General features: G+C 64.3%; 1 protein-coding gene across 2 annotated transcripts in view; it reads left to right on the forward strand.

Annotated features, from left to right (window-relative positions):
* LOC127538975 (uncharacterized) overlaps positions 1-7279 on the forward strand; it is a 43777-nt gene extending 36498 nt beyond the window's left edge. For both annotated transcript variants that reach the window (XM_051962873.1, XM_051962872.1), the window contains one exon: positions 3609-7279. In XM_051962873.1, the coding sequence (XP_051818833.1) occupies positions 4844-5842 (999 nt within the window). In that variant the 5' untranslated portion in view covers positions 3609-4843 and the 3' untranslated portion in view covers positions 5843-7279. The remainder of the gene's footprint in view (positions 1-3608) is intronic.
* Positions 7280-11484: the final 4205 nt, after the last annotated feature.

Here is an 11484-nt window from a genome sequence, read left to right on the forward strand (position 1 = left end):
GGAGGGGGGCCGGCAGCCGGCTGATTCTGCGCCTGGGCCCGGGGGTTCCGACTGGGCCGAGGACGGGCTTGCCTGGTTACGAGGAAGGGGAGTTGGGAGGGTGTGGGCAGGGTCCCATTAGGGGCTTGTCTCTTTTCTTGAAATTTTTTTTTTTTTGACTGAATATGAGTGGACTAAAAGCATCTTCACGCCTAGCAGCCACATAGCCACAGGATGTCAGAACTGGGAGGGAGCTTAGAACAAGGGATGTCAGGGCTGGGCCCGAGAACAGGGGGTGTCGGAGCTGGGGGGCCCGAGAACAGGGGCTGTCGGAGCTGGGGGGCCCGAGAACAGGGGCTGTCGGAGCTGGGGGGCCCGAGAACAGGGGGTGTCGGAGCTGGGGGGCCCAAGAACAGGGGCTGTCGGAGCTGGGTCCGAGAACAGAGGCTGTCGGAGCTGGGGGGCCCGAGAACAGGGGGTGTCGGAGCTGGGGGGCCCGAGAACAGGGGCTGTCGGAGCTGGGGGGCCCGAGAACAGGGGGTGTCGGAGCCGGGGGGCCCGAGAACAGGGGGTGTCGGAGCTGGGTCCGAGAACAGAGGCTGTCGGAGCTGGGGGGCCCGAGAACAGGGGGTGTCGGAGCTGGGGGGCCCGAGAACAGGGGCTGTCGGAGCTGGGGGGCCCGAGAACAGGGGGTGTCGGAGCTGGGGGGCCCGAGAACAGGGGCTGTCGGAGCTGGGCCCGAGAACAGGGGGTGTCGGAGCTGGGGGGCCCGAGAACAGGGGCTGTCGGAGCTGGGGGGCCCGAGAACAGGGGGTGTCGGAGCTGGGGGGCCCGAGAACAGGGGGTGTCGGAGCTGGGGGGCCCGAGAACAGGGGCTGTCGGAGCTGGGCCCGAGAACAGGGGCTGTCGGAGCTGGGGGGCCCGAGAACAGGGGGTGTTGGAGCTGGGCCCGAGAACAGGGGCTGTTGGAGCTGGGGGGCCCGAGAACAGGGGCTGTCGGAGCCGGGGGGCCCGAGAACAGGGGCTGTCGGAGCTGGGCCCGAGAACAGGGGCTGTTGGAGCTGGGGGGCCCGAGAACAGGGGCTGTCGGAGCTGGGCCCGAGAACAGGGGCTGTTGGAGCTGGGGGGCCCGAGAACAGGGGCTGTCGGAACTGGGGGGCCCGAAAACAGGGGCTGTCGGAGCTGGGGGGCCCGAGAACAGGGGCTGTCGGAGCTGGGGGGCCCAAGAACAGGGGGTGTCGGAGCTGGGGGGCCCGAGAACATCAAACCTGCTTCTTTGGGGTGCGCAGATACCTGGCCATTGCTCTCTCCACTTCTGATTTGCTTCCTCTCCGTTACCCCCTCCCCCTTGGCTTATAATTCAGGGGCACTAGGTCCCACCCACAGGGGGAGCCCGAGGGAGTGAATTGGGCATCAGAGCAGCAGCCTGGCTCTTGCCGCTTCCTGGGGCCTGGAGCCCCCATCTCACCTCTTCCCCTCAGGTGGGCTGATCTCAGCCCCCCCCATTGTGAAGGTGGAGCGGCTCTTGGCCCTTTGGGGTGGGAGCTGAGGTGGAAGGTGCCTCGGAGGGGGCAGCGGGGCACCGATGGGCTGGAGGAGCCCAAACTCCACCGGAGCGGGCACAAAAGGGGCCCCGGCTTTGGCTTTTGGCTCCTCTGCCACAGGGAAAAGACTTGTCTAAGCCCACGGAGGCAAGTCGGGTCCCACAGAATCTCGGCCTTCTGCATCGGGGCAAGAGAGAGGCCGAGCAATGATTATGCGCCGGCTGTGTGCTCCACTCTGGAAATGCAGACGAGGGCTTCCACGCCCTCCCCGCCCTGCAGGCGCTCGCCGCTTCTGGGGTCCAGGTCTGCGTTCGGACCCCAGCTCCCCAACGTTGCCTCCGAGGCTCCGATGGTCTCCTCCTCTAGTGGGACTCCTCTGTGGAAGGAGGGAATCGTCGGGCCCCGGGGTCAGGAGCTCCTGGGTCCTAATGCTGGGCGACCGAGCCGCTCACTTACTACCGTCTGCCTCAGTTCTCTCATCTGTAAAATGAGCTGGAGAAGGGAATGGCCACCCCGGCGGGGCCTCTGCCTAGAAGGGATGTCACGGAGGGTGGGATACAACCGACCAACAGGAATCCCTCTTCCGGGAGGTCTGAGGGTGCTGCCAGGGGCATGCTGGGAGTCCTTCACTCCTCTGGGGCCCGAGATGCAGGACCAGCCCCTTCCCCCCAGGAACCCCCGGAGGGTCAGCGGGGACGGCCCCGGGGCGAAGCCCGGGATGCGCCCGGCGGCCGTTTCTGAAAAGGCCTTTTGGGCGCCAGGACCCGGAGAATGGCCCGGCTGACCCAGCGCGGGGGATCGAGTGCTGGGGCACAATCTGCGTCCCGAGGCCGCTCCCAAATTCTTCCCCTCCCTTCTCCCTCTCCCAACCATTGAAAAGGAAGAAAAACAAAATCCTTTACAAACGGGTAAAATCGTGCAGAGGAAACGAGAGACACAGAGAGGGAGAGAGACAGAGACAGAGACGGGCTCGAGCTCCCGAGGGGGGCGCGAATGCAGGGCTTCTGAGCGCGGAGCCGGGGCGCGGAGCCGGGGCGCGGAGCCGGGGTGCTTCCCCAACACTTGGGAGACCCTGAGACTGGAAGCCTGACATCAGATGCTCCAGGACCTCGGGACCTGGGTCACCCAGAGCAGCCGTCGGGGATTTCATTTCTCTGTCGCTGAGGGCGGGTCCCGGCTTTTAGTTTTTGTTTTGCTTTTTAAAGAGGAAAAATGTGTTTTATCATTCCCCAAAAAGGCTTCTGGTCGTCGGACGTGGGCGAGCTAGGAGCCTCGCCAGAATGAGGCTGGGATTATCACGGCCACAGGACCTGCCACTTACGCAGCCCCTGGGGTTTGTCCTTGTCTCTGCAGGGGAAAGCTGGGAGTCCCTCACTCCTCTGGGGCCCGAGATGCAGGACCAGCCCCTTCCTCCCGAGGAACCCCCGGAGGGTCAGCGGGGACGGCCCCGGGGCGAACCCGGGATGTGCCCGGCGGCTGTTTCTGAAAAGGCCTTTTGGGCGCCAGGACCCGGAGAATGGCCGTGGCTGACCCAGCGCGGGGGACCGAGTGCTGGGGCACAATCTGCATCCCGAGGCCGCTCCCAAATTCTTCCCCTCCCTTCTCCCTCTCCCAACCATTGAAAAGGAAGAAAAACAAAATCCTTTACAAACGGGTAAAATCGTGCAGAGGAAACGAGAGACACAGAGAGGGAGAGAGACAGAGACAGAGACGGGCTCGAGCTCCCGAGGGGGCCGCGAATGCAGGGCTTCTGAGCGCGGAGCCGGGGCGCGGAGCCGGGGTGCTTCCCCAACACTTGGGAGACCCTGAGACTGGAAGCCTGACATCAGATGCTCCAGGACCTCAGGACCTGGGTCACCCAGAGCAGCCGTGGGGGATTTCATTTCTCTGTCGCTGAGGGCGGGTCCCGGCTTTTAGTTTTTGTTTTGCTTTTTAAAGAGGAAAAATGTGTTTTATCATCCCCAAAAAGGCTTCTGGCCGTCGGCCGTGGGCGAGCTAGGAGCCTCGCCAGAATGAGGCTGGGATTATCACGGCCACAGGACCTGCCACTTACGCAGCCCCTGGGGTTTGCCCTTGTCTCTGCAGGGGAAAGGACTGAGAAAGGAAGACTGTGCCGGAAGGAGGCGGCGGCGGGAGCACGGAGGCTGCGTGTGCGGTGAGCAGATTGTCCATTTCTGTGTGAACACGAGCTGAGTTTGTTACATATCTTGCAAGACCCTTGGAACTCCCAGGAGAGCGAGGCCTTCCGGTCTGGGGGTGCCCACACCCCTTCCCAGCAGACGGAACCTTCTCTGCCGTCCCTCCCAGAATGCCGAGCTCGCTGCAGCTGAGGGTTTGTAGGTCACCTCAAGCGGCTGAAAAAATACTGGGTCGAGATCCGTGTCCCCTCCCCCCCATCTCAGCAGGTTGTGGCAGCCGGGATGCCCAGGCAAGGGCAAAGGCCTAGAAATGGGAGCCGGGGCCGGGGCACAATTAGAAGCCCCTCCGTCCCGGGGCCCTGGCGGCCAATCGGGCGATCACAGGGGCCGCGGGGCCCCCTAGAGCTCAGGCTTGGGGGAGGGGCGCTAAAGAAGCTGGGCCCAGTGGCGAGAAGGGCCCACGGGCCGGTCGCCAGCGAGCCAGCAGGGGCCACAGCGTCCACCCCCCAGGCCCGGGCCTTTGGCGCTTTTTTATTGGAGAAAGCGGGAAGGACCCAGCCGCCTGAAGGGCCAGTGGCAGGGGAGGGGGCTGGAGGAATACCAGGGTCGCGCCCCTCGGGCCGCCTCGTCCAAGATTTCACAGGGGAAACTGAGTCCCAGGGACGGGAGGGGAGGAGCAGAGACGGAGTCTGAGGGCTTCCCGGAGGAGCCGGCACTGGAGCTGATGGGCGGGGGAAGGCGCAAGGGCCGGAGAACGTTCTAAGCAAAGAGGAGTAAACTGAGGCAGGGGAAGTGATTTGCATACAGGTGCAAGATCCCAGATTCAGGCTCCGGTCCGTGACTGCCAATCCAGCAAATAGGCTCTTAATATTGATGGGTTGATCTTAGGGCTCATGCTTTTCTCTGAGACAACTTGGGGGGCTCCAGAGTGTGGCGGGCCCGAGGCGAGGGGGGACGGCCTTCGGGGCCCTAGCTCTCGTCTGCCTGCCAGACACAGATGGGTTGACCGGGGGGGACCAGGAAGGTCTGTACGTGCTTTCAGAAAAAAAAAGATGTCCACGGGTGAGAAGCCCTCAGCCCGGGAGCGAGGCCTGCAAACTCACGCTGAGTGGGTCAGTAGGCATTTATTAATCCCCTGCTGTGTGCCAGACACGGGCCCTGGTCACAACGGTCTCACGTCCCATGGGCCCCCTTGTGGCCTGCCAGCCCAGGGCTGGGGTGGTCTCTCGAGGATCAGGGAGGCTGCCCTGGTCAATCCCCCCAAGGCCTTCCTTCTTCCTTTCTTTTCTTCTGTCGCTTCCTCCTTTGTCTTCTCTCTTCCCTCCTTCTACTATTGCTTCCTCCTTTTCTTCCTCCTTGTTCTCTCATCCCACCTTTTTTCTCTCTCTTCCTCATCTTCCTCCTTTTCATACTTCCTCTTCTCTCCTTCTTCCTCCTTTTCTACCTTCTCTTCCCTTTTTTCATCTTTCTCTCTTCCCTCCTGCTCCTTCCTCCTTTTCTTCCTCCTTCTTCTCTCCTCCCTCCTCCTTTTTTTCTATTCATTTCTTCCTCTTCTTTCTCTTTTTCTTCCTGTCTTCTCCCTCTTTCTCCTTCCTTCTTTTCTTTTATCTTTTCTTCCTTTTCTTCCTTCTCTTTCTCTTTTTCTTCATCCTTTGTCTTCTCTCTTCCCTCTTCCTCCTTTTTTCTCTCTTCCTCCTTTTGTTCCTTCTTTCCTCTGTTCTTCATCCTTCTCTCTCCTCTCCTCCTTCTACCTTTTCTTCCTTCTTTTCTCCATCCTTCCTCTTCTCTCCTCCCTCCTCCTCCTTTTTTTCTCTTCCTTCATTTCTTCCTGTCTTCTCCCTCTTTCTCCTTCCTTCTTTTCTTTTATCTCTTCTTCCTTTTCTTCCTTTTCTTTCTCTTTTTCTTCATCCTTTGTCTTCTCTCTTCCCTCTTCCTCCTTTTTTCTCTCTTCCTCCTTTTGTTCCTTCTTTCCTCTGTTCTTCATCCTTCTCTCTCCTCTCCTCCTTTTCTTCCTTCTCTTTCTCCTTTTCTCCATCCTTCCTCTTCTCTCCTTCCTCTTCCTCCTTTGTTCCTCCTCTTCCTCCTCCTCTCTTTCTCAATACCTTACCATTAAAAAAGCTTCCTCATGTCAGCCCTGGAAGAGGAGGAGAGGAAGGGGGAGCATCTCCTTTTTGCGGGTGAGCAGACGGGCTCGGGGGGCCTAGGCGGCCGGCGTGGGAGCCGATCCCCAGTTCCCGGGCTTCCCGGGAGATCAAGGTTTGGTCCAGCCGGGACCGGCGCTGTGAGCCAGCCGGTGGGCCCTGGCCCTGGAGTCGGGAGCCCCAGGCACTTGTAGCTGGCGGCCCAGGGGGGCCTGCACGCTGTTTCTGCCTCGGCTGCCACCCCTCCCTCGCCAAGGGAAGCTCTTTGCCGGACCTCAGCGCTCTGATCTCCCCCATCCCGGGTCCTGCTCGGGACGGCCTTGGCAAACCCGCCCTCCTGGGAGGAGGTAACGGGGACACGAGCTCCCCTTCCCCCTCCCAGCTGGCTGTGAGGCAGGAAGCATGGTGGGGGGGCCCGGGAGGGTGGGCTCTGGGTCAGGGCAGGGCACAGGGACCCAACCACACCCCGGAGTCATAGGGACCTCTGTGGTCAGTGACCTGCCACAAGCAGGACTCGGTGAAAAAGCCGCCGGGAGCTGCGGGGGGGCAGAGCGGAGGGCGTGGAGCGTGTGCAGACCGCGGAGAGTGCACGGACCGCCACTGGCTCCCGGGGCCAGGGCTCTGAGCCCCCTTTGGGCCCAGCCCGGGGTTTCACGGGTTCAGGAAGCGGCCGTGTTTGAAGGGCCGGCATGTGGAGGGACCCCTTCCGAGCGGCCCCGGGTGGGGGGGAACCATCCGTAAGAGCGATCCTGGTTGTCCCAGAGTGGAGGAGGCATCCTTGGGCAGTGGTGAGTGCCCCGTCGTGGGCTAGGGGGTGAGACCCCCATTGGGGGAAGGCTGAGGCTGTTGTAGAGTGCAGTGGGAGGGTCTCAGGAGCTGGGTTCCAATCCTGCCCTGGTCCCTCGTACTTGTAACCTCCGGCCTTGGCCACCCTGGGGTTAATGGGGCTGCCCCCCCCCCCCCCGAGACTCCCGGGACCCGGGGAGCGTGAGGCGGCGGGCGGGACCCGGGGAGCCCTCCATCTTTGGTCCTGACCGGCCGGGACAGGGGCCGCCCTCGGTCTCTGTTCTGCTTTGGACCCTGGCCGGCTCCCTGAGCCAGCGGGCTCGCCAGAGCCGGCTACAAAATGTCTGCCTCCCCGGCCGCCATTTTGTGTCTGCTCCCGGCTCCCGGAAGCCGTGGCAGAAATGGAAAACAAACCGGCCGGGCGGGGAGGCCGCGGGCTCCCTTGGGGAGGCGTCCAAGCCCCGGGAGGGCTCCCCTGGGTGACTGTGCTGCCTGGAAGCCTTCACACAAGCATCTCCCCGGCCTCTGGAAGGGGCCCAGGGCCGGGCCCAAGGACCTGACCTTGGGCCGCCGCCATCAGCTGCTCTCGGCTCCTGGCACTGCCGGGCGGCTTGGCAAGGGCAGCCGAGGACGGGCGCTCGGGGACCCGCCGGCTCGGGGAGCCTCCCTGCCCCCACTCGGCGGCCTCCGGCGCCCGGCCTGGCCTCTGCCCACAGAGACCGAGGGGAGGCTGCCTCCGCTCAGAGGCCTCCGGCACCCAGCCTGCCCGTACGGGCCCCAAAGGTCTACGATGGGAGCCTGTGGCCCCGGCATTGCCAGGGGAGCTCCATAAAACCCAGGCAGGCCCCCAGCAAGAAGGGGTGAGTGCTGGGGCAGTCGGGGGCTCTCAGGGACTCTGGGGGAGGGAGGGCTCCGGGGCCGGCAAGGATGCCCTGGGCAGCCTGGTCCCGGAGGAGCCCAGATGGGGAGCGGGATGTTGAGCTTGGGAACGGTGGGATGGAGGGACCCCCGGGGAGTGACCTCGGGGAGAAAGGGGGCACCACTTGGCAGTAAATACTAATCATGAATAGCGGGGCCTGGGTTACTAGGGCTCTCCTGGGGCCACTGTGGCCCTGTTTCAGAGGTGGGAAACTGAGGCAGAGAGGCGGTCATTGCTGGAGCTGCGACTGAACCTTGTTCTCAGAACGAATTCTGCCTTGTCCACGGGGCTCAGCCCCCTTCCCGAACGGGCGCCAGGGTCTGCTGTGGCCCAGCATGTTTGCAGCCTGTCCGAACCCATTTCTGCGCCTCAGTTTCCTCGTCTGTAACATGAGGGGGTGGGCCCAGATGAAATCTGTGAGCCCCCCTTAAGTGAGGTCCTCCCTGGTTCTCCCCCCAGCCTCCAGGTCCCAGTGCGCTGGCCGAGACGAGATGGCAGCCCTTGTGGCTGAGTGGCCTGCGGCTCCAGCTTGCTTTGGTCCGGACCCCCGGGGCCAGCAGCCTAAGGCGCTCCCGGTGAGGAAACTCCCTCCCCCACAGCAGAGTGTCAGAAAACAATAGGTTTTTGTTAACGCTTTGGGTTTTGACGCCCCTAGATTCCCTTTCCCGCCCAGTCCCAGACAGTGTCCCCTCCAAGGAATTAAAAAATAAACAAACAAAAAGACCTGGGGAGCGGGTGAAAAGCCTGCTGTTCCCGGGCCAGGGGCGCGCCCGCCCGCAGGAGAGGGCGGCGGAGCCTCCGCCCCGGGCGGGAGGGCCGGACACAGAGGAGCCTGTCCCAGCCGGGGCTGGGCTCCCGCCTCCCTCCCGCGGACTATCCACGAGTTTTGCCTTGTTGAGGGAACTGGGGTCTTTGTATTTCTCTGGAGGGAAAACGAAAGAAGGTCCGGGAGCCGCTGGATCCTAGGGCTCCGCTACAGCCGCCTCCCGAGCCTGGGACTGGGAACAGAGAGGGGGGCTCGGGAGCTTCCCGCCGCTCCGGAGCCTTCTCCCTTGGGAAGGGCCCGGAACAGGGCGGGGAGTCCAAGCTTGGCCCTTCCCCTCGGGCCTCGGCTCCTCATCTCTAAAATGGGCGCAACGAGACTCTCCGGGTGCTGGGACGGTGGGGAGGAAGGTGCCCCGGGGGTTTTAGCCAGCCGGGCTCTGGCTCCCAGATCTCCCCGGGGCGCTGGCGGGCGCCTCGTTCTTGGGGGCGTTCCCGGCAGCCCCTTCCCTCCCCGTGGCGCAGAGCAGAAGTATTTGAAGCCCACCGCCGCCGTCCCCACATAAACACCCGCGTCTGAGTCTCTGCTGTTGCCCAAGAGTGACAAAGTAAACAGAGGTAACCGGGCCCGGAACAAAGAGGGTCTTATGTCTCCCTGCGGATGCCGGGGAAGCTCCCTGCCGCCGCCGCCCTGGGGGGGTGACCCGGGCTGCACCCGGAGCGCCGGTCCCCCGCGGGCCGGACCCGGGTCCCCAAATGAGCTCCCCGGGGAGCGGACCTGGGCCGCCCGGGGAGGTAACAGCCGTGGGCTCCCGGTCAGTGAGCGTGGGCGGCTCTCACTGGGGAAGGGGGGTCGGGCGCGGTGAGCCTCCGCTCGGGTGTCCCAGAAGCCCCAGGCCTGGCCCCGGGAGGGACGCGGAGGTGCCGCCGCGGGTGTCCCTGGGGCAGGGAGCTGCAGGCCAGGAGCCGCTGAGAGGGACCGCTCCCCTGTGGGTCCCTTATAGACCCCGAGCACGAGGCAACGAGAGGGGGAACCATCCGCCCCCTCTGTGCTGGGGCAGGTCCTCCAGGCTGAGGCCGGCGGGTGCTGCGGTCGGGCTGTCCCCCTCCCTGAGGGTGAATCTTACCCATGAGCCTTCTTAGGCAGTGGGGGGGGTGACCCCCCCCTTGGTGCGGGGACAGCCGCCCCATGAGTCTTACCCATGAGTCTCCTTGGAACTGACTGCAGAGCTGGGAGGGGCCTCAGAGCGGGGCTGTCGGCCAGGAGGGCACTGAGTGCAGTCCCCTTGTTTCAGGATTAGCCCCTTGTCCGGGGTCGGGATGCGGTGGGAACCGGGGAGTCTGGCCTCCAGGGCGGAGAGCAGTGGGGGGGCCGGAGTCGGAACTCCCTCAGGCAGCAGGAGGGAGGCCGGAAAGGTCTGGAGCTGCGGAGAAGCCCGCTGTCCCCCCGAAGCATTTCTGGCTGGGCCTGGGGGAGGGCCAGGACTAGGCCCTGGAGGGATCGGGCGGAAGCTTCCTGCTTCTGTCTCGTGTATCCTGCTGCCTAGCGGGCCGGGGCTCTTTCCAACCCTCAGAGCTGGTGACCCGGAGGGGGCCCTTCCCCTGTCGGGCCGGGGGAGCCTCCTGTGTGCAGTGTGGAGCTGGGATGGCCCGGCAGTCCCGCTCACAGCCTCCCGGGCCGGGGGCTGTGCTTTCCCCAACCCCGGCGGGGCGAGGGGGGGTCCGCAGGAGGTGGGGTCCTCGGCCCCCCTTCTCCCTTCCCAGCAAGCATCTTGTTAATTTTATGGACTATTTTCACATGGAGATGAGGCGGCCTGCTCCCAGCGCCTCCGCCTCACGCCCGCCGGCCCCCCCTGCTTTCTTCCAGACTCCATTGTCCGCACGGCTTGCTGAGCAGAGACACTGGCTGCATTATGGGCCCCCCCAGGGCTGGGCCTGCAGAAGCCGTCCCGGTGGCCCTGAGCCAAAGTGGAGGTTACTACGAGGTTAGGCTGTCTGCCGGCCCCCACGGCCCCCCAGCCCCCTCGGAGGGAAACAGAAACTGCCTTGATGGGCCCGCCGCAGACCCAGCTACACCTGTTCCTCCTCCCCCCGCCCCGGCCCGCAGCCCCCGCGCCTATTTTAAACACTGCCCTCGTTCTGTCTCCATTCATCACCCTCCGTCTGCAGTCACTCCAGAGCCCCGGGCCCACAAAGGCGCTTGGTGGGCGACGCCTCCCGGGAATGTGCAGGGAGGGCGAGGGAAAGTCGGGGCAACAGATGTCAGCGGGTTTCTGCCAAAGGCCCCTTGCCAGGCCCCGATGCCAGAGCCCTCAGCCTGGTGCCCCGACCCAGCCCGCCTTTGTCAGGTACCTTCTGCCGCGGGAGGCGGCCTCGACGGCCTGGGCGGCGGCGCCAGCTTTGGCCCGCGAACACTGTGGGCGTCGGATGCCCCTTGCCAGCCTCATCCTGCCCGGCGGGCGGAAGGGGCCGTTCTTGGGGCCCGGTGGGCACAGCCTTAAAATCCTTGAATCCTGGTGGTATTCTTCACTCTGAAGCCGCGTGGGTGGCTCTGTGCCTCAGTTTCCCCATTGGTACAGAGAAGATCCTCAGTTCTGAGCCCCCCCCCCGACCCTCCCTGCTCCGAGGCCCCTCCCATCTTGAGCTGGGGGGAATCTTAGAGCAGAGACTGTCAGGGCCGGGAAGGGAACAGGGAACCTCAGGGCTGGGCTGTGTCTAGGACAGGGAATGTGGAGGAGCGTTCCAAGGAGTGCCGGAGAACATTTCTGGAAGCGCCCCCGGGCTGAGAGCAGCCAGTTGCCAAGGGAAGCAGAGCCGGGGCGCTGGAGCGGCCACCCGAGCCCACCGGGCCGGGCTGCCGTCCTGCCTCTCTCCCTTCCGCCTCCCGGAGCTAGAGCTCCAGCGCAGGCCCCCGGTCACGGAACCTGAGCCTGCCGGGCCCTTCTTGTGTCGGGGAGGGGCTTTCCCCACTGGAAGGCCCCTGTGCCCATGGAGTGTGGCCTCTCTGCCTGCTGCGGGACTCCCTCCTCCTGGAGGGGCGGGCGGCCCAAGGGCCGCTACCTGAGCCTGCGGAGGAGAAGCCCTCAGCGCTAGGGCCCTCTGGGTTGGGGATCCAGGCCTTGGGGGCCCCCCTTGGGGCCCTTTGTCCTTATTGCTCCCCAGCTGTCACACGCGGTTTGGCCGTCCTGGGTGGTCGCTGGTGGCTGGGTGGAACG

The sequence above is a fragment of the Antechinus flavipes genome, chromosome 5 (genome assembly GCF_016432865.1).
Source record: "Antechinus flavipes isolate AdamAnt ecotype Samford, QLD, Australia chromosome 5, AdamAnt_v2, whole genome shotgun sequence".
NCBI lineage: Eukaryota > Metazoa > Chordata > Mammalia > Dasyuromorphia > Dasyuridae > Antechinus > Antechinus flavipes.